Source organism: Conger conger, chromosome 8, assembly GCF_963514075.1.
Source record: "Conger conger chromosome 8, fConCon1.1, whole genome shotgun sequence".
NCBI classification, from domain to species: domain Eukaryota; kingdom Metazoa; phylum Chordata; class Actinopteri; order Anguilliformes; family Congridae; genus Conger; species Conger conger.
This window is the reverse complement of record NC_083767.1, coordinates 49,981,695-50,005,548: the sequence shown is the minus strand read 5'-3', so window position 1 is coordinate 50,005,548 and position 23,854 is coordinate 49,981,695. Positions and strand designations below refer to the sequence as shown.

At 40.0% G+C, this 23,854-nt stretch overlaps 1 protein-coding gene across 2 annotated transcripts in view; it reads left to right on the top strand.

The window, feature by feature from the left end:
• Positions 1 to 15,575, top strand: part of ptn (pleiotrophin) — a 36,204-nt gene extending 20,629 nt beyond the window's left edge. For both annotated transcript variants that reach the window (XM_061252277.1, XM_061252278.1), the window contains exons 2-5: positions 2,696 to 2,790; positions 3,311 to 3,484; positions 6,235 to 6,396; positions 13,988 to 15,575. In XM_061252277.1, coding sequence (XP_061108261.1) covers positions 2,697 to 2,790; positions 3,311 to 3,484; positions 6,235 to 6,396; positions 13,988 to 14,043 — 486 coding nt within the window. In that variant the 5' untranslated portion in view covers position 2,696 and the 3' untranslated portion in view covers positions 14,044 to 15,575. The remainder of the gene's footprint in view (positions 1 to 2,695; positions 2,791 to 3,310; positions 3,485 to 6,234; positions 6,397 to 13,987) is intronic.
• Positions 15,576 to 23,854: the final 8,279 nt, after the last annotated feature.

The following is a 23,854-nucleotide window of genomic DNA, read 5'->3' as shown; positions in this document are numbered from 1 at the left end:
CTCCTTTGGCAAAGTGCATTATGCCTGCTTTAAATAAACTGTCTGTAGAGAGAGAGAGGGAGCTCTCTAGACCAGATGTTTAATGAAAGCTATTTTTCATCTTAGAATAGCCGACTTCAGACACAGAACACAGAAAAAAGCGTAGTCCTTTATAAAGAATGTTCACAAACTACTGTAAATGTATCTCATAAAAATGGTGTTAATTACAGTAGGTACACTTGTTACACACCATGGAGCTGCTCTTGGAAAAATAATTGTTGGTTGACCTTTCTTCCATTAGTTATACAAATTCCTTGCAGTCCAATATAAATGAGTGAATCACACTGTTACCAGACATTTTATAACTGTTGGTAAAGCATATTAACATAAACTTTGCATCTTTATGGATGGAGAAATCATTAGCCACTGAATTTATTGAATAATTTCTCATTTATAACAGATATGTCAAGATTATATGCAGCACCTCGTATGATTTATTTCTGGGACAGTAGGTTTTGACACCTGAGCATGAATTCCAACTTGAAAGACTGTTCTCCCTTGTGTTCGCTGTTCAGGGCACTCCTTTCCTCCTGCTAGGGGGATGGGCACAGGCAAAGGCAAAGAGAAACAAAATTGTCAAAACTTTACCTTACAGTTTGAAGAGGCAAGTTAATGAAGAGGTGCCACAGCCCACAGTTAAACAGGGCACTGACAAAGGTGAGGAGAGGGGGAGAGCTTGGGCCTGGGAGGCAGCACTTTCTCTGGGCCTGGTAGAGTGCAGAGGAACAACGAGAGCCCATCAATAAAGGAATGGAGACCCGTCTCTGTCTACTCTATGGAATAGATCTTTTGGAGTTCTGGTCTGGATGTGGAAGTGTGGCTATTGCAAATGTTACAGGGTTAGCTCGGCTAGTTCTCCCTTAGGCACGGTGAAGGACAGTGAAGGCTCGGAGTGGGTTACTGTGACAACGCTCCCTGTTGTCTAGGGGCGACTCCGCCTCTAGCTGACTAGTAACGTGTTCGTCTTGATAATCTTTGGACAAGTGAGAGGCCAGGGTTCAAATCCCACCTTGGACTCAGCGAATCTTTAACTTGTTACACAATCTCCTGGAGAGGATGAGATGCATCTTTTCAGAAAATATGGAAATGGCTCCCTGTCATGTTTCAATGTTGAATGCATTGTTATGTAAAACATTATGCGAGTTGCAACAAATGTCCTACCTATGCCAACTTGGTTGAAATGTATGTAAAATCTTTCTGCTGGTAGTTACTTGGGATGTACTTGCCAGAACTACCAGAGACTCTAAAATGCATTGAATACAGGAAACTTTGAGAGATTTCTACACCCCCTTTTGAAATGTTCAAAAAATTGTCTCACACAGTATATTGAACAAAGAAAAGTCAACTAGAAAATAACATTTCCAGTTTAAACACAATATGAGATTCTGTTGAAATTCTGGTTTGGGGCTGCTTCTTGCCTTTCTGCAAAGTCTATTCTTGTAACACTAGAGCTGACATTTTGCACTGACACAATAAGGCCTGTCTGTATTCTCTCAACCCCAATACATACTAGTTAAATGCTCATGAATGATTGAGTTACTCCTCAGAAGGCAGTCAGGGAGGATGCCTCGATGGTGCTCTTTGGGTTAGGGAATAAACAGTTCTTATATTACTTGAATTCGTGAAAAGGTGCAGCAGTGGATATATTGTGCTTCAGCAGCTGCAGCAAAGGCTTTGTTGTTCCTCAATTTGACGCTGACGGGGCGAGGTGTGGAAAACTGTGCTGTGAGAGAGCATTGCAAAGTAGGCAGAACTGACAGTGAATGCTGCATATACATATTATTAAATCAGTAGTTTACCTCCTGATGCAATGGGTTTGACTTTGAAAGTGCCTCTGTACAGTACATGGGCAATTGGTACTTTTTGAAAATGTAGTTTGGTTGCTGCGTTGGTACTGTAGTTTCACATTTAATAAACATGAACAAGTGCATATATATATAGATATATGCAAGTACAGCATGTATGAGCTTTTCATAATTATGTATGAAAGATATACCATCCTGAGTTTCATTGCGTGTTCCCTATATCACCTATAGATATAAAGGGAATCAAGAAACGCAGACTTGTACTAGCAGAGCGAATGTAGGGAGTAAATGTGTTGGGGCAGGAAGCATTGGCTCATGATTAATTAAAAAAGACGGATGGAAATAATTGCCCTGGCAGGCTGTACCTTTGCAATAATTTGAGCACAGTGGAGCATTTGGGTAGCGAGGTGGTTCATAATTGCTTAAGTCTCACGCTGATTCACTCTTCGGCATGCGTTGCTTTCCGTTGGATGTCTAAAGTGCGAAGGTATGCTAATGCCCTCTCCCAGAGGTCCGCAACGCTCCCAGCGATTAAAGAGAGAGCGGAGCTTTCTTTTCATCGGTCTGCTGCGGAGCGGGCTGAGAAAAGGTGTCGCTCACAGCTCACATCTCTGCCGCGCGTGACAGCTCGTCAATGTTTACGGCGCTACGCGCTGAGCTCCGCGCACCATTGGATGTTACCGTAGCATCTCTCTCTGCTGCTTCTTCCCCGATGCGTGGTCTGAAAATAGAAATACTCCATAGCTCTTTTTTTAAATGTTATTGGTGGTCTTGGACACTAACCTCCACCCAAACGTGCTATGGACTTGTATATGCCAGACCTTTGTCTGTTCGCTCTTCCCTTTTCCCAGCATGCACAGCCTACAGCATTGGATAATGGCGGTGGTGATAGCCTCCCTGGTCTTGACGGCAGCTGCCGTTGAAGGGGGAAAAGGCGAGAAACAAGGTGAGGTATCGACAGCAAAGAGATTGATCCTTTATGATGATTGATGGTTGAGTCAATATGAAATTATGTACTGTGTGGTAAATGGTAAATTGATGTAACTCAAATCAAAGTTGTAAGAACACCCAACACAGAGACTACTTGTAACTACAGTATGTGCCTCTTTTGAGCAGATCAAAGCTAGTATGTGCAAACACAATACCTTAAGTAAATTAGGCTAATGAAATTTCTTTCCATAACTCTGTGACGATGAAACAATATAGAATTACACACAAGAACACAACCCTTGCATGGGTATGCTACTCAAAATATGAGACTGGGCATATTCTGGTTGTACTGGAACTGACCACAACAACGTGCATTTTGAAAAGCCAGTCTATTTCAATGCCAGATCAGATCTTTCTCAAATACAGACTTTCGCATAGTTGTTTTCTGTATTTTATTCAGTACTTTTTCCTGTGAAGTGATAATGTCCCCACGGGTTTTGTGAGGACTTGTGAAAAGTTGAAGTGTGTGTTCACAGGGAAGAAAGAGCGGAAGTCAGACTGCGGGGAGTGGCAGTGGAGTGTGTGCGTGGCCAATGTGGGAGACTGTGGCCTTGGCACGCGGGAGGGCACGAGGGGTGGCACCGACTGTAAGCAGACTATCAAGACCCAGCGCTGCAAGATCCCCTGCAACTGGAAGAAACAATTTGGAGGTATGTGTGTGTGTGTGTGTGTGTGAGTGTGTGTGTGTGTGTGTGTGTGTGTGTGTGTGTGTGTGTGTGTGTGTGTGCATGTCTGATGCCTGCTCCCTGGTGCAGTTTCCAAAGCGGCTTGGTCAGCATGTTTGTAGCCAAAGGATAAACACAACATATGCTTTTGAACTCCTAGAATCCGCCTAGAGCCGCTTCTACTCAACTTTCTTCCTTCTTTTCTAACAACAACCTGCTAGACCCCCATCAGTCTGGCTTCAGATCGGGCCACTCGACAGAGACTGCGCTCCTCTCCGTCAGTGAGTCACTTCATGCCGCACGAGCAGCCTCCCTCTCCTCTGTCCTCATTCTTCTAGATCTCTCTGCTGCCTTCGACACTGTGGATCACTCCATCCTCCTGTCTGCCCTGTCAGCAACGGGCATCTGTGGCACAGCCCTGGACTGGATTGAGTCCTACCTCTCTGGTCGCTCCTTCCAGGTTGCCTGGGCTGGTTCGGTATCGACACCTCGGCCCCTCGCCACAGGAGTTCCCCAGGGCTCAGTCCTTGGCCCGCTTCTTTTTTCTCTCTACACTCGCTCCCTTGGCCCTGTGATCACTGCACATGGGCTATCCTACCACTGCTATGCGGACGATACCCAACTCTTCGTCTCGTTCCCGCCGTCTGATACGCAGGTTTCAGCCCGTATCTCCGCTTGCCTGAGGGACATCCAGAGCTGGATGGACAACCACCATCTAAAGCTCAACCCAGGTAAAACTGAAATGATATTCATCCCTGCTAATGCCTCTCCCCATCTGGATCTCTCCATTTCCCTCGGGGATACCACACTCACGCCGTCACCCAGTGCAAGGAACCTCGGCGTGGTGATGGACAGCAGACTGTCCCTTTCCGAGAACATTGCGGCGGTGACCCGGTTTTGCAGGTTCTTCCTATACAACATACGGAGAATCCGCCCCTTTCTCACCCCCTACTCGACCCAGCTCCTGGTCCAAGCGATGGTTCTGTCCCGCCTGGACTACTGCAATTCCCTCTTGGCTGGCCTCCCAGCGTCTGCCATCAGACCCCTCCAACTCATCCAGAATGCAGCAGCTCGTCTGGTCTTCAACCTTCCCAAATACTCACACGTCACCCCCCTGCTTACTTCCCTCCACTGGCTGCCTGTCATGGCTCGCATCAAATTCAAAACATTGGTGCTAGCCTTCCAAGCAGTTAAAGGGTCTTCCCCAGCTTATCTGCAAAAAATCATCAGACCCTACACCCCTGCCAGACCTCTTCGTTCAGCCTCCACAGGCCGCTTGGCACCTCCCCCTCTCAGAACCTCCACCTCACGCTCACGACTACTGTCTGTTCTGGCTCCACGGTGGTGGAACGAACTCCCCGTTGAGGTCAGAACTATAGAATCCCTCCCCACCTTCAAGCGCAAGCTGAAGACACACCTCTTCAAACAGCACCTCTCCCCATCCCTCCCTACCTCCCTGTGAACCTTAATTGTTGTCTCTGTGACTTGTGTATCAGTATTTTAGTTGGCTAGGTAAGCAGTGTTTGGATAGTTAACTTTGGTGACTTTTGCTCTGTTTGTTTGTTTGTTCAAAAAAAAAAAAAAAAAAAAAAAAAAAAAAAAAAAAATGGCCCTTGTCCTTATCTTTGTTGTACAGGTAGCAGTTGAAATTGTACTTACCTCTAGGGTCTTTCAGCGAACTTATCCCTGGTTATGGGTATGCACTTTGTTGTACGTCGCTCTGGATAAGAGCGTCTGCCAAATGCCAATAATGTAATAATGTAAATTCCGTTAACTGAGCCAGGGTCCTTGTCATCTTCAGCCCCCTCCCTTCAGAAAGAATATACCCAGACATTACAGAGGGAGCTGAGTGTCTGCTGATACAGGAAAGAAAGAGGCCCAGACATTTTGCTCAAGAGGGAGTGGAGGAACTAAGTGGCAGGAGGAGAGAGGTGGGATTCTTTTGGAGGAGGGTGGAAAGAAACCCTTGTGAGACACAGCGGACAAAATGTGACAGAGTAGATAAGCGGAAATAACAATAATATTCCGAATTTTATGAGTCCAGAGAGAGGGTTCATATCAACTGGGATGCAGCTGTGTGACTGTGTCTTGAGTGAGCCGAATGGAGTGGTCACAGAAATAAAAAAATGAAAAAATAATTTTCTCACAGCTCCCCAAGAGAGATTGAATGAAATGCTGTGCTGTGATTTTATGAGAGAGTTCAAACCTTTTGCGCAGCTGACACATTCAGTGGGGATGAAATGCTGATATCTTTTATTGGTCCTGATAGATCTTTAATGCATGGTTCTCAGGGACAACTCTCTTGGGATGGAAAGTTCTTTTGTTTACATTGCATCTGAACCCTTGAATAGCAGACCACATCTAAGGAAATGCACTTCTCAAATTAAACATTTAAATCATTTAAATCATTCAGGCAATTTATGATACTGGTCTTATTCACACAATTCACAACACACACATACACATACACATACACACACACACACACACACACATGCCTGCCTTGCTCAAGAGAACATCCATAATTTTGTACTTGTAATATGTAGTCACACAAAATTTCTCCAGCCATGACACATTCTGTGTCACAAGCTATCTGATTAAAATGGGTTGTTTGCTTTAATTATGTTCTCATTTCTGTATGTTTAAAAACCCAGCACCATTTTTACTTCACATTACACATTACATTTTTAAAAAAGGATGAACAGTTTTTAACATAGGTTCCTGGCATCCTGCAGGAGAGTGCAAGTATGACTTCCAGGCTTGGGGTGAATGCGACATGACCACAGGCAAGAAGAACCGCACAGGGGTGCTGAAGAAGGCACTGATGGATGCCACCTGCCCCAGCACCGTCAGCGCCACCAAGCCCTGCGGAAAGATCACCAAGACCAAGCTGGCGGGTAAGGGGCAGGGGCTGTGTGAATGAGGGCAGGGCCTTTGGGGCAGGAGGATGGGGCGGTGGGGTAGAGGGAGAGAAAACACACCTGGGGCTAGCAGAATTGCTACTTTTCTCCTGTTCAAACAGGTTCATGGTTTGCAGTAAACCAATTTGCACCAACATGGATTGGTGGAGCAATAGGGGGTGTATCAATAGAAAGAAAAAACTAAAAACATTCAAGGCACTATGCAAGTTTGATATTGAATAATGTGTTTCTGTTTAACCTACCCAGACCAACTTTTAACTATAGCAATCTTTAATCAAAGAACTGAATCATGAGAAAGGTTCAGGATTATAGGGCTTATCTTGCTCTGACTTACACACTTACAGTAAGAATGCTTTTGATTGGTGGTTGGGATTGCTGCCAATGAATATTTCTTCGATTAATTCTCTGTTTATGATCATTTTAAAAATGTAGAAATTGAGTAAATGTAATGTCTCTTCTTATGGCCATGACAAAAATCCCCTAATAGTATATAGTAGTTTAATGTCCATTAGGGATCTCAATACTGTAGCTAATTAATCTTGGCAATTATTTTATGAAGAAAAGTCTTGAAAATACAATATGATCTATATTTCCTTTGCCTCGTGACTCACAATCCATTTGTAAACAGAGCCAACTAAATTTAAGCAGGGAATGAAAATAGATTTTCTCCTTTGATTAAGTGAAAGCAACACAAAATCAGTGGTCAAATGAAACAGTTTGAATACTATCGATCGGGGAATACGACATAAATGTGTTTTATTTCTAATCAGATTTTTCTCTCAGCCACTTTAAATTATACTTAACCTTGATTAATCGGCCCTGTCAGGAGAGAAAATGAAGCATTACTGAGGCATAGCTGAATAATTACACTTTTTTAAATACAAAATCAATAACCATTCATGTTCGGATGAATTAAAACCTTTTACATAATCAATATAAAGCATGCCCGATAAATATAGGAAATAAAGTATTGGTACATTTATTTAACTCTCTCTAAAATACTGTATGTACTGTACAGCCTTTCGAGTTTTATGTTTGGGGAGATAGATATGGTAATCAAGTCTACAGGAGGTGCACAAAGCATAAAATCTCAACATGTTCCAGAGATTCCAGACAGAGTGGACTGGATCCGAGTCCAGTCAGCTGGACAGGATGATGTGTCTGGATGGCTAGCTCCATGAATCAATGGGGTCAAGATGTACATATGTAAAGAAAGACTAGTTCATAAACGTTTCACTTAGTTGGTGTTTCAGCACATACCTGACATACATACATAAAATGTGTGCATTCATTAATGCATGAGTGAATGTGTTGATGTCGAACGGGTGCACGGAGAGCGCACGCGCTAAAAGACGCTGCCAGTGTACAGCAACTGAAAATGAGCTGAAAATATCCTACAGGGTAGCCATCCCTCACGGTGATCCACTGTTATCTTTTGCTTCACTAAGACAGCTGATAGGAAGGTTCTACCCCGCAGATAGCTGTGAAGATTGCAGTTCTAGTTTGAGGCAGGAAGATATGCAATGGCACTGACACACTGTAGAAAAGAACCTAAATAAAAAACAGCAACCCTAGCACTGTTCTTGCCCATATCCCAATTAATAGAGTCGCAGGGAAACAATATAGAACCCGACAAAAGAGGGTGCACTTCACATCAGATCTTAATGCTGGTTGAGACGGTGTAAACATGAGGAGATGGGCTATCTTTAAACAGTGATAGCCAGGTACCATGGCAGACTGGAGGGGTGACATTAATCCCTGAAAGCGGGGATTTAAAAGTATGTGCCAAAGCAGTGTTCCCAGGAGGGACTGGACACAATTGGCTGTTACCAGGGGAGAACACCAAAGCCCTGAAGACGGATAGGATAAAGTGCCTTCTCCCTTCACTGTAATAAGGATTCTTAGGTTCAACTTCAGCTCCATCCCCAATGCCCACTGAATGACAAGAGCAAGGGTTGGCAGGCCGAATCCCCCAGGAGCATGAATAATGGTTTCTCTGGATATGCTCCTCATTATGGAGGTAGTCAGGCATTGGAAATGCATTGTATTCAGTTGTCACAATGCAGCCCCACAATGCAACCACATATGAATGGCAAATATGACAGACAGACAGCACTGGAACACAATATGTAGAGTATTTTTAGTACTGTCAATAAAATGCACCTAATGACATCGATATAAATGCCATGACTTAATACAGGTACAGCTCACTACTGTTAATGTAAGGGCCATACATTTGATTGATGTGTGTGTGTGTGTGAGTGTGAGGAAGGTTGTTGAACTGAGACACACAAAAATAAGAATAAATAGCATGGATCAATCTTTGTGAGAGAGGGGAGAAACAGACCGAAAAACAGAAATGTTTGTATTGGAGGGAGGTGTGATTTGATGTGTAGATAGAGAGGCCAGGGGTGGGGGGGGAGGGGGGGGGTGATGCCACTGAAATCACAGTGTTTGGGGTCCAACCGAACACCTTGCATAGATCAGCCTGTCTGGACTTCATCCGTACCACTGAACCACCCGCTTAAAATGTACAATTCTAAACATTCACACTGGGCGAAAAGCTATGTCCCCCCAGACTCAAAAACCAGGACCTGGATGCTGTAAATGCTCAGTACTTCACTAGGAAGAGCAGGTTCAGGGCTGCGGGAGTCAAATGGCACATGTTCCCCTCACCCTATGCATGTGCAAAACAATGAAACAGGGGGGAATTAAAAACAAAGAATGAGCTAAATGAAACAGCAACCTTACTCCCAATCAAAAGCCACAAGGTTTTTTGAGGACAAATAAAAGGGGAACAGAAATTCCAGAGCCAGGGCTGCTAGAGGGAATGAAGGAGCCATCAAGGAGGACGCCAAAGTGGCAGAAACATGGCTGACACGAGGGGGCAGCCCGCCTAGCCCTCCGCCGGGCAGAGGAGGGGAATTGGATGATAAACATGCATTACAGGGAAAATACAGAGCGACAGGGCCGCAAGCACAAAGTGCATATGCTGCAGAAAGCCAGCCTCTGCCTCAGCAAGAATCCCTGTGCCAATCCCCCCCTAGTTTACCCAAAATCCTCTGTCTTTACACAAGAGCGCAGGAATGTGCTGACGGGGCGTGGACAAAATGGCCAAACAATTGCAAACAAACTGACGATAAAAAGAGAAATGAATTCAAAAAGCAATTTCCCAGAAGGTGGCGGCATGCGTCTGAAGAGCACACAAAGCTATCCCCACGTTCAGGTTCTACAGGCCGCCGACTCTGTTCCGGAGACTTCTTTCTGCTGGTTAGAAATCACCACACTCCAATGCAGAAAGTTCTCATTGCTAAGGACATGCATTTCACAGATAAAAAAATAATCACCCTAATCCTAATAGTAATCCCGAATTAGGGTGTTTTAGACAATGACGTCTGCTCCCCATGGATCATAGTTTGGTAGGTGAATGGTTTCCTGGGACTACGCTGTGAGCATTCACTGATTACAAAAATTTAGTGTCGCTGGATGTTCTGCGCATATTGTGGGTTCAATCTCAGCTCACAACACAGGGATTATAGACTGTATAGCAGACTATATAGCAGACCCAAATGGTTACAGAACTACAAAACCTACTTTTAATACAAGGATTTGCAAATATTGAGAATTTGTATTGATTTCATTCTTCAGTCAATTTTATATACCTTGTTAACATATTATTTATTGTTATTATAAATCTATAAGATTTCCATACATTCTTATACATTTTATTTTCATTTTAATGTTTGACTTTAGAGTCATTCAGAAAAAGCACATTAATACATCAATACAACATCATAATCAGTATCCAGAGCGACGTACAGTTGATTACACTAAGCAGGAGATAATCCTCCCCTGGAGCAATGCAGGGTTAAGGGCCTTGCTCAAGGGCCCAACGGCTGTGCAGATCTTATTGTGGCTACACCGGGGACCGAACCACTGACCTTGCGGGTCCCTGTCATGTACCTTAACCACTACGCTACAGGCCACATATACTGTGTAATACACACACCTACACACATACACACAGAGACACATGCACTACAGGTATTATAGCTAATGATGTTATAAGGGATATAAGGGAAGGATCCAGGTGTCACTTAAGTCTGACTTACTTCCCCTGCTACATTATTGAAGAAGCCAGTTTTACATGCGTACATGGCTGGCATGAATAAGAATGTGTGGGTTTTCACTAAGGTGTAACATTATACATTCAGACAGCAGGCCTATCACCCACCATGTCTGCTGAAAACATTTCAACTATTCCAGGCTGTCTGGATTAAATTCATCAGCAGTCTGGAATGAAATAAAATAACAGAAAGAGAAAGACGCTCCCATGAGAGGGAAAGTTCAGACCATGTGTGCTATAGACAGTTATGAGATCTGGCCTCTGCGCTTCACTGCTAATGAATTATTGACATTGAAACACCATAGTGCTCCTCTGTGCACACTGCAAGAATATATTATGGTCATTCTAGGGAAATAATTGTCTTAATTGTGCTATCAATTCTGAAAAAAGAGTACTGTTTTAAACGTACACGTGTAGCTCTCAAACTCACGAAGGCTAGCAGATACGGTATTGGTCTTTTTTTAATTTATTCCAACTTCTTATTTTCTCCTACAATTTAGTGTGCAACTGCGATTTTTGGCCTGTCTCGTGGCGGCAGTGTCCTCAGGAAATTCATGAGATACACTAGCACATGCAGCTGCCCCTTTTCACACGTCCTGTCTCAGTCACTGAGCTGCACAGTCAGCCAAGATACACAGCTTGATGACACATATTTCAATAAGCAATGAGGCAGGAAAACTCTGCAAATCCATGGAAATTTTATGGGCAGAATTAACTGAGATAATTATGTTTTATAATTAAATTTCACTGCCCGTAATATGGTACATTTAAATCTGCATATACAGTCAAAGGAAATTGTATATAAAAATGATCTCTGTGTGAAGTAGATGTACTAAAATCAGTGGGCTGGAATCCAGGGCTGGCCCTGAGCTTTTTTGGGCTCTAGACAGAATTTTATTTAAGCGTCCCCCTTCTTGGGGGATGTTAAGTTTTTGTGGGGTTGTGGAGGTACAGGAGGTGGGGGTGTGAAGGTTTCATGGGGTTGTGGAAGTACAATCTTGGAATGGGCAGCACTGTTACTGCCCTCTCTTGTGCCCTATCCAATGACAGGGAACTGGGAACCATACTATGCCAGTAATTTTGAATACATTTCTTTACATAAATACCTTGTTCATTCATTTTAATGCACTCCCCTGCTTGCATGTATAGTATGTATGTTTCACATGTATACATTCATGTTTATATTTATAGAACCCGAAATATTCACAAACCAGTAAAATGACGTTTTTTAACAAGACTGCATTGGCTTGCATCAGTAGCAGAAGTCAAACAAAGGAAAGCAAAGTCAAACATGAAGAACAGAGAAGAACCAGGTGTTGATTAATCCAGTGTGAGGTCTCCGTGTACCTCCCACTGGTTCAAGTCTAAAAATAGCTGTTTATGGATGCATTCAGCACTTTCAAATCACTACTTGCTCATTCACTGCTCATTCTTACTCATTCATTGTGATAAACTACGTGCCCTCGACCTCTCTCTCTCTCTCTCTCTCTCTCTCTCTCTCTCTCTATCTCTCTCTCTCTCTCTCTGCTGCATATATTTTTTCATTCGCATTTTACATCTTAGCATTAATGATTTGTTTCACACAGCAAGACATACAGTATAATCAGGGTTTGCCATTAACTATTTGGCTCACCAAACAATGTGCCGAGTAGCTTTCCAAAGTCACTAGCCACTGAGTATTTTCTCTGCACACCCATACAAGGAGGCCATGTACAGCACATGCACCAAATACCTGTCCATGGATGTATACCTATATCTGAGTTTGGTATCAAGATAGCAAAACAGAATTAAAATCCTGTACAATCAACACGGAAGAATATATTGTTCTTCAACTTGTATTAGGAGTGTTATATGACAGAAACCAGACAAAGAATTAGTTGCATGCTGAGTTTTGAGAGGATATCACCTCTGCCTTGCTTCTCTCATCAGGGCATTCTTTGAAGTGTAGAATCAAAATGGTGGAGCAGTATTGGCTGCTTGAAAAGTGACAAAAAATGAACAAACCAGATAGAGAGAGGTGAGAAACCATAGTGTGAATAATAAAGGATTTGTGTCTGTTTATTACAGAACAGTGCAAAGCATAACAGTATATCCACATGCAGCACTTAAAACAGACAGACAAAGGAACGATCAGTCAATGTCTCATCAACTTGCACTTACAATAGCATGCATTTTGAGTGGTGTGGTCTTCTTCAGACATTCACTTCCAGACTTCACAAAATGTCTGTCAGCTTGCCACATAAACAAAATCATTAAAACAGAATGCTCTGTTTTGACTCCAGTTGAATCCCTCCTGCATTTTAAAAACTTTTTTTTCAGTTGGCCATATTGGTATCTTCGCCTGCCAAACTCTAATTTCACAGATACTAAAATTCGAGTTCTCATATGGACACTTCACATTAACAATGAACAGCCTTTTGAAAAAGTGCAGTACCTCCTATATGAATTGAAACAAAAGTTCCAGTCTCGTAACCTCAGAACAAATATTCATTTGTTTCCTCCTCTCCACATAATAATACTGGTCACATTGCAGTTCCATCTGTGCATGAAATGACCGTCCCCTGTAATTATCTGGAGGACCCTCCACCCATTATGAATTGCCCTCCACACCTGGGGTGATGTCCACACATGAAACCAGCATTCATGCTTTTAATTTGACAACAAAAGCCCATTAATGAATATGCTTCACTGATATCTATCCAGCTAACACACTCTGTGCCTAGAGTCATTGAGCTGAACTGAAAAACAACAGGACCAAAACATTATAATGTAAATAATTAAGTCATAATTCAGTAAGTATATGTACTGAATATAGAACATTGCATTCATGTTGTGGAAAAAGGAACACTAACAGGTTTTTAAGGTCACGACTGAAAGTGAGATTTATGTATCCCTGTCAAAGTGACAAAATGCATGTTAAATCCAGTCTAAATTATCATTACCTAAGAATTTCTTTTCTTCACTGTTGTATCATTAGTATTTCTAATATCTCATGACCGCAAAATACCTGCTGTGCCTTGTAAAACTTATTAAAATCATTGTGTGGAAATAAGGATCTGTGATTGATGAACGGATTAACATGCTTGGCCTAATAACAGATTTAAAGAGCCGTACAAGGGATTTCAATGTCCAATTAAATCTAAACATGTTGCTTATGTAATATCAATAGGATGTAAACTACTTACTGATTATATTTTGAGATGATAATATAAAATGCAAAAGCCCTGTTGTTTGCACTGACTCTCAATTTACTTTAATATTGTAAATATTGTCTTTTATGTTGGCTTGTTCATGCAATAGTATAAATAATGTTTGAGGGATGCATTTTTCTTGGTCACGAGCTATAGAGCTCAGGAAATCAAGCAAATCCATCAAAGGTGTTATGAACACAAAAGCCTGATGCTGAAGCTGTCGTGGTAAAGCGGCGCCCTTCCCCTGCAGACTCCAAGAAGCCGAAGCGCGAGGGGAAGAAGAAGGAGCGTGCCCCGATGGACTAGCGAGGTTTCGTGACGAGAGGCAGAGGCTGGGAGTGCACACCACGCCCTGCCTGTCCCCTCTCTCCTCCCTTTCTCTCCCCCCCGTAGGTCCTCCGCTCAGCCTGGGAAGAGCTACTATAGCAGCTGTGCAACAGCTGAGCTGAGAAATGATAAACAAAAGATTATGATGTTTTCCTCTCCTAACCTCCGATAGAAAATGGCCATAGCTCTTTTTTTTTTGTATACTGTAGGTGTTTTGGTTATTGATAATAGAAAGAACAGAAAGGGAACCTTTCCTCTAAAATACTATCATTGTTCCTTGATGGTATGTTGTGAACTTAACCCTTGTCTTGTTCATCCTGCTTATCATAACTTTTAAAACTACCAGTTTAGTTAGTACTGCTAAGTGAATTCTTAAAGATGAAAAAAAGATTTTCATTCTGAATTGTACCTTGTACTGTACCCAACTTAACTATGAGGGTGTTTCTGAAACTCAGGAGTTCAACCTGTTTTAAGCATATAACTACCCAAACAGGGGAGTCGTGATGTACTGTGGTGGTAGTCTACCCATTGCATCACTTATCGGTGCTGTGCTTTGGAAGATGTATCAAAAGTATCAAACAAACAGATCATTTGCACAGGCATAGAAAATAAAACACTTCCAATATTTTAAAGGTTTTATTAATATTTTTCTTTGCAATATTTATTTGTTTGCTTTCAGAAAGGTTTTTCTTGATAATTTTGATGCAAATCTGATTCCGTTTTAAGTGACGTAGCTGCTACATCTTGTAATGGGCAAACTGCCTCCCTGCTACTGTATACCTCGCGACTACCTCCCACAGACGGGGGGCAACACTGTGCCTGTGTTGGCCCTATGTCACTTTAGCTTGTCCCAAAAGCCACTGCATCAAATATAAATGGCAATGACAACTGATTTGATTTAAAGACATAGAATCACAAAAGATTCAGCACAATATAGCCTCTTTGGTCAGTTTTCTGGATTATGACAACAGATCTTTGAGAAAACAACCCCACTGCCTTTAATTTGACTCACATCTCCACAGCACACTGTAAAAACCACAGTACTGAAGGATCTCAGTTGTGCTGAGCTATGAAAAGAGCTATGCAGCTGGAGAAATTAATACATCCTTCTAATAATAGTAATCTATTATTGTATTTCTTTCATAGGATTTTTTAACTTACTTTTCTTTTTCATAATAGGAAACAATGTGAACTTGTCAGCATTTTGAAATTTTGAGAACAAAATACTTTTCTAAATACTTTAAATTACAAGAAGTAGCAGTGCATTGCTGGGCCCTTTAATAAGTAGTTTAACTTGAATGGTCATTTTGTACTTTTCATTATGGATCCTTTCTTTGCCCATTGAAGTATGTACAGTGCAGTGTGTGGCTTTCTGTGGTTTATTCCCTCTTTATCAAATCATTTCATTTTTTTAAATAAAGTTGGAGCTGAAAGCCACAGTGCATAGTTTGTGAATCATCTTTCTTAAATATTTCTGGCATTGTTTTGTGAATAAAATATGTTAACAAGCACCAGTGAAGGGCTATAAATGGTCTTTGAAATGCGTGACTTTGCAGTGTGCACAAACAAACTCACAAGCACATGCGAGCACACACACACACACACACACACACACACACACACACACAAACACAAAAAATCCAAATGAGACTATCTCAATTTCGACTTTTTCTCCACTCTGAGTGATAAGTCAATAGTATGTGTTTTTTTGTATTACCTATCCAATAGTAAAGCCCTCCATTCTATTTTGATCGACATGCTATTTCTTATGACCTGCTAACTAATGGGCAGACAATGTATATATAACTGTGCTGGCAGTTTTTATAGGAGGGTCATACATTTATAGAACTTCCATCATTAGTTTTGCGACTGCAAGCATGATTATAAGATCCAAAGCCCATCCCGGAATCCAATGAAAAAAGGGTATTTTTGAGGACTTGTCTCTTTGCATGGATGTGTGGCTACTGCTGCATTAGCGATTAATAATATTTAACCGTTATGGAAAGAGAACCCGTGGTATATCGCGGATATTGCCACAGCTAGCGGGTGGTTAGCCGTTACACCCCATAGCTGTGCCAATATCCACGATTGACCACAGGTTCTAGTTCCATAACGCCTTTATACAACGATTAACACATTTAGCTTTCATATTTCCGCAAAAGAAAAACTTAAATGAATGTATTTTTAATATAACTATGTTCTATGGTAAATGTATTCTTCCGCTGAATAGTAGTTAATTGGTTGGAATTGCTAACGTTAATAATAATGTTTCCCCATTGCTCTAGTTCAGTTTATTTTACTTTGGTAGGCTACTAGCGGCGAAATCATGATAATGTCACGTTAATTTCGGTTACAAAGTAGATAACCGTGATCTTCTAACGCGGAGTAATATTAAAAGATGTGTGAACATTCCATTTAGTCGTGCGTATATCGTGGATATTGCCACGACTGGAACGCCAACTGACCAAGAGAGACAATGGACCGGATTTATCCGCTGTATAATTAAGCGTTATGAGGTTCTCTGGGCTTCTGGGCTCTGGGCTGGAATGTATTCGCAAAGTATATGGTATATAAATACCATGATATTAAGCACAAAAATATTTTCATGGCTTATCTTTGTTATGGTATATGAAATAAAATTAGCTTGCTGTCCAGCTATCTAACCTTTTACACTTGAACTTTTCTTTGACAGTAAACCGAGTTGCCAAATATCAATACATTGCTAACCTAGATTGCTAGCTACACAGACAGTGAATGTTAATCACAATTCTGAGTCACTTGACTGACAGCTTCAGATACCACTTGGGAGACCATGGCAGGAATGTACACTTGGATGAATCTAACACTTGGATGGAGGACTTATTGGCTTATACATGTATGACTGAATCATTCCAATTCTACTGCTGATTCAGTTTCTTTTGGTGGCATTGATGTCTGTGAATATTGAGTACCAAAAGGATATGCCCCCTTAGTCCTCCAGTTCCCCTAATTGTAGTTCCCCTGAGTAGAAATATTTGACTTCACCTCAAAAGGAAATTTTATTTCCCTTTTTATAAATATGGAAAATTTTGCGTCCTTATAGTGGCATAACCTCCATATAATGGCATTACAGATTTTGACATGTATCTACTGATCTGATTGGACAGATAACCAATTAGTCTCAGTCTCCAGTTATAGTCATCATCCCTCAGTCTCTGGGCATGTGTTTTTAAAAACCTGCATTAATATGGCAAGAGCAGGGGCTGCTGAGTGACTCGTCAGGCACTGTTCCAATGCATTTGAATGCATGGGGCCCATAATAGAAGAAACTAAAACATAAAGCTTTGTCCAATCACTGTTTCGTGTTTTTGTGATTGCCTGTGCCATAATGTCATTCAATAGCTTATTATAAAGCATGTGCTGGTATGATTTCATGCATTACAAACAGTTACATAAAGTATTAACTTTTTCTTTAAAAAAAATCATATTGTTTAATAGCCAATGTTTAAAAATGCAAAGCAAACTGATATAGTGTTTTGCATTGGTATGTGCTAATACATAATGTATATGTAGAAGTAGAAGTTGCCCCTGCCCTGGTCAACGATTCCTCCACACACACACGCACGCGTGCCCACAATCACATGCACGACCCTCAATGATTTTGTCCAGTTTCTCATTTCGGAATAACCGATGCAATCCAATCCAATCCAACAAATAGTCAGGTAATCAATCCATATCTAGACAAACAAACCCCACAGCTGTTTGATATATACAGCTAATCCACCACAGGTCTGCAGCTCCTGTAAAGTCACCCTTGATATACACTCAGTGATCACTATATTAGGTAGACCTGAACAGCAGCTTGTTAATGCAAATATTTAATCAGCCAATCACGTGGCAGCAACTAAATGCATAAAAATGAATGAACATCGGTCGTGTAAATAGCATCTAACAAAATACATTGTTTTGTATTTAGAACTGTAAATGTGCTAGAAGTACTAAGAATATGAAAAATTCATAATAATATTGAGATAAACAAGTCAGTGGTGGAATAATGAAGGAGCTGCAGGGCAGTGATAAATCGTGACACATAATCTGGGTTATGGCAGCTCATGTCAATATAAAATTTTTCACAGACAGTTTGAGAAACGAGAAAACTGAGATAAAAATATGTCCCAGAGATAACCTCCAATGTTCTGATATTGGCAAAAGCATTAAGCGATCTTTGTGGGACACTGCTAGTTTTGCATTAAGTGCTATTACTCAGTATTAACTAGGAAAACTATTGATAATGTGCATGTGACAATGAGAAAAATATTTGTTAAAATTCACTATGCTTTTACTATTGCAATTCTATATGCTACCCTTTTTTATCTAAAAACAAAATAATACATACAAACTGTAGGATTACATTACATTACATTAATGACATTTGGCAGACGCTCTTATCCAGAGCAATGTACAACAAAGCAACTGTATTAAAAAGCAACTGTATTAAAGAATCTAGTCTAGGTATTTAATTACAGGGAAACTGAAAGCTATTAACCAAGAAAAAGCTCTAGAAGGAATACATAGGGCAAACTCCAAGTTTGAAGTGGGCTATAAATGGTTCTTGCCATGCCATAATATAAACTATGGTATCAGAATGGGAACATTGAAAGGTAAGCAGCAGTTTGCATAGGTGACATCTGACAACCCAACTCAACTTAAACTCTTATCTATTTATTGATAAAATTATTGATGATGGTGCTTGATGATGAGCGAATAAGACTCACAAGCTTACTCCCAAACCTAGCACACCATGGACTTATTTTCTGCTTTGGGATTGCATTACAAAATCGTCCCTTGGGGAGAGCGAGTCTTTAGGGAATGTCCAGATATGTTTGGGGAGAGTGATGAATGGCTGATGTTTGCACACAAATCAGCATCGACATGCACGGGAATCCAATTTACAAAGAACTGGCATTCAATGTCTAATTCACCTGGGATATGCACAAATTCAATGGTCTGCGCATGTTTCCGCATTCGTTTTTCATAGGTACTTTTCTTAAGAACAGAATAAAATGAATTTAAGAAAGGTTTTTTTCTGGATTAGGGCCAACTGATATACTGTACTGAAGCAGAAACCTATGGCTTTTTATAGAAGATATTAAAGAACCAGGCAACAGTGGACAAAAGGGATGGTGCCCAAACTTTTCCTCCAAATATTGGCATTTATTTAAATCAAAGCATACTGTATATACAGTATATGTACTTTATATTTTGTAATACACAGACATCATGGGCTTGACTGTCACCATGCTGTCTTAGACAATCTTGTTTTCATAAGAATATTGATACAAATACGGTGTCTGGATGGTTGAATCAAATGGCTTTGGCTTTGAATTTAATGGCTTTGGGAGTTACTCTCAGTAATAAATTGCTTATAGGGCATAGTAGGCAAACAGATTCTAAAGATGTCCTCTAAAAATTTCCTATTAAATTATTAATTGCCAATTGGATGTTTTTTGGTAGGAAAACATCCAGTGAGTCTTGTTCAAGCTGACAGGAAGGTGACCGTAATGCAGATACACATTACAACAGTGGTATGCAGAAGAGAATCTCTGAACTCACAACACATCAAACCTCTAAGTGGATAGGCTAAAGTAGCAGAAGACTTAATAAGTCTAAAATATAAGTCTAATAAATACTTAATAAAGTGTATGTAGCTTAATAAATGGAAAGCAATCTAAATTGAATATCGATTTTAAAATTTCAGCCACTAAAGAACAATCTCCATTTTGTTGGCAACAAAAAACAAACAAACAAAACAATAGCAGGGCTGTTGTGTAATGAATAAACAACAAAACCACAAAAAACTGTGATGTGAAAGCCAAAATATGATGGTAGATAACCCCCCCACCAAAAAAAAATAAAAAATAAAAAATAAACTACTTAGCAACTGCTCAGTGCTATTTTACTGTTTTTGGATTTTGCAACAAAAAGACACATCCAAATGCCAGCTGGCTTCTCAGTCCCAAATATCAATGGAAATTCATCAAGCATGGCTGAATAAACAATTCTTGGAAGGCTTTGTATGTAAAACAATAAATGCATTAATATTGTTTGCAAAATTTTTTGCATTGGCACATTTATTTCATTACTGGGATATGGCTGGATGGCTTTATACAGTATACACACAGTGAGCATGTTATTAGATATTCATTAGACTTATTTTTTTGACTTATTAAGTCGTCTGTGTGTTCAGAGTTATTTGCATTACTGTCTGGCACCACTTCTGTTGAGAATATCATGATATTTTGGATTTTGTGCAAATTATGACCTTTTATTGCCTGCATTGAAAATGGAGGCCATGGTCATTAAAATATTTAATAAGAGTTTTAAAATAAAATGCGATCCTGGCAGAATTTTAGAGCGTATTGGCAAGTGAAGCATTATACCACTTACATCTTGCTGTCTCTTAGCTTGCAAGCTATCATGGTGTGTCTTTACCCCTTACAGTAAGTGGGTTTATTGATTCCATTTTTCTATGGTGAAATTTTCAATAAATCTGTTCACAGGATATATCGTTTGACAGCATTTGAAAGTATTAAAACTCATGTTGCTATCCCTATAAAATATTTACAATGCCAATGTTTTAGCGACAAGGACTCCTTATTTTATAACGTGGGGAGGCAAAAGCTTGGGTGTCCTCGCATGTGTTTTGGAAATCCACAGACAACATGAATCATGGTAAAGTCAGTATTCTTATCATGACAAGGGTCCAGCAAGCCATATAAGTTTTTAATCCCAAGCCACAATGTTTCTCCTGTTTAAATAAACCATACATTTTTCATTATGCACACCGACAACATTAAGCACTGGCAAATAGTACTTGAGATATTATGCCAAGAAATTCTGTTTTTTATTAAGAAAATAATTTTACAATGCCTACATCTAAACAGAAAACTCTGTGGAGGAAGCTTTGATTCCACAGCAGAAGGCATGTTCAATGACTTGACCCCATTTATACCGACGAGCTAAATATTTTCTTGTATATATTGTATTATTTTTCAGTATGCTTAAAAAAACGAGTAGGCTTAACTTTAAGTAATAAATGGCATGTGAAATTGTTGGATGTGTTTGATGTGTTGATGGGGGTGAAATCTTCAATTGACCTCTATAAATAGTATAACAAACTAGATTGCTAATGTAGTTATTTTCAACAATCTTAGACCTGCTTCTGCCTAGGGTGGTAAGGGGAGAGCCAGGAAAGGGAGGTGGAGAGGGAGAGGGAGGGGGAGGCCAGTCCGAGGGAAAGCAAGCTAAATTCAGCACACACTTCTTCTAGGAGCATTTTACACCTTTAAATACCTGTAATATGTTATTGTCATCAAACATGGTCTAGGATTTATTCAGTGTTTTGACTGTGGATCCATTGGGTTTCTAAGCATACCAGGCACAGCCACATGCCTCTGTATTCACTAAAACAAGTTAAGGTTTCAAGGTAAGGAAAAACTTTCCCTTCCGCTGCATTTCAGCTTCTGTTACTCTATTTCAGTAATATTTAAAATAATTATACTGGAAAATAAGGGTTACCTTTCAGAAGAGACCAAGATTATGCCTGTAGTCAAACGATTCAAGAAGAGTAACCATTGTTTTGAGTATGTCATTTTGCTTGTGTTAAAAAGGGGGCACTACAGGCAGGGTTAATGGTGTGCTTGAACACAGGAATGTACACAAAAGGAAGATTGTTCACAAATATGTGATTTTATTTTTATTTACTTGAATCCTTGTCCAAAGAATATGGCACAACATATCCATTGAATGTATTTCATAATACAGTTTCATAAGAAGTTTGTGACATTGATACCCAAATCATCCTCCTCAAGAGTTTCCTAATTATAACCAATAAGCCTTAAAATAAATCAAAACAAGTACTGTACATTGGAAAATATATTTGGGTAGAGGGTTCAGGATATGGGTAAGGGCACATTCAAATAGCTATCAAACACATATATGTACACTTCAACTGTACTGTATAAGTATTACATATAATGTATACTATATATACAATGCAAACAATATGCTGTCAACAAACAATTATCTACGGCATGAGGAATCACGCATCACAGTGGATGAGGGCACAAAGATGATGGACAGATCATTAGGCAACTCAAACTGAACATCCTGTACATCGGACTGTCTCGGAGAACCTGCTTTATTTCCAGACTTCCTGCTAATGGCCAGTTCCTGGGAAATATTTGTTAAACGGCATGAACTGAAAATTAAGAAAATTCAAGAAGTCTGTCTTTCCCCTCTCAAATATCAACTCTCCAACTTCCTGGAAAATGGTAAACATGCAAATATCTTTCTTGGACTCAAGCTGTGGTTGTATTTCCATATGATATTCTTGATTTCCTTTTTCCACGTGGGTAAATTAATGATTTCCGGATGCTTTAGTAAATGTTTTATTCACTTTGTCCATTGGTGAAACCACTTCTTGTTGAATCTGGAGCTCATCTGTCTGTACGAATATGCTTTACAAATTTGCCATTGACTTTTCTCCCCTCGCACCTGACCACCATCCACATGCATTTAAGTTCAGACTGTAGAGAATCATTATTTGATGCCGGATCCAGAACAAGTGGAGGTGCAAAAAACCAAGGAAAGTGGAAAAAGTTGGCGTAGTCACATGGATAAATTCCAGGTCCTCCTTGGTCTCCTTGCTCTGACTGCCCCTGAAACAAACATTTATTGCTCCCTCACAATCCCGCTCTTTGTTTTGCATTGCTCTGTTCTCTGGTTTTCCAGTTTGTCTTGATTTTCTGGGATCTTCATTGACAGTGGATATTTAGGACCTGCCGAGTTGCTTTGTGGTGCCATTTTGTTCAGCGTTGCAGTGCATGCTACTTTAATTGTCATTGGCCACAGGCAAGTGATACCTCCTGCCCCGCTGTTCACACATCTGCAGTCTCATAAGTGTTCATTGCGAGTTATCTTGGTTCATCTATCATAATTATTTTACTATACATTTTTTACAACACAGTACAACAGACATAGAGATATACAAAATTATTTAAAAAAACAAAGTCATTTATTTTCATTTGTGTTCATGTTTATATTGTTTTCAGAAGATATAAATCTCCATTATGTATTTATTTATGTTTGTATTTATTTATTTATTTGGTAATGTATTTATTTATATATTCATTTATTAAATTATTTTTAACTTTCTGATCTATTTCAGACAATGAGCGTCTTTGGCCACCTGACATTCAGCTGTTGGTTGCCAGGTGTTTGAGACACGTTGTGTAATATGACAACATGAGGAAACACAGTCCACTTCTCTGAAGTGTGAGAGCACAGTTTTTATAACAACTTAGTGTGTTCCCAAGGTCTTTAACGGTCTGCATACTGTCACTGCTTTTTCCTTATTTGTTGAAGTTTTTACATCGCAAGCGATGCCTTCACACATACACACACACACACACACACACACACACACACACACAAACACTCATACACACAAACATACACACACACAAACACACACACAGGCAAACACACTCACACACACACACACACACACACACACCTATGTGGATTAGAGAGAGTGATCTATCACCTTCAGAGATGACCCAAACAGTTAGATACTGATGTGTTTAAATCACATTTTGTACATTTATAATTCAACTAATCAAAATGTAAATTTAAATATGAACTATATTATAATAAAACGGAAACAAAATAGGCAAAATATCTGCGACTCTCTTTGAAATAAAAAAGTTAAATAAAAAGAAAAATAATTTAGTCATTTTTAGGACTCATA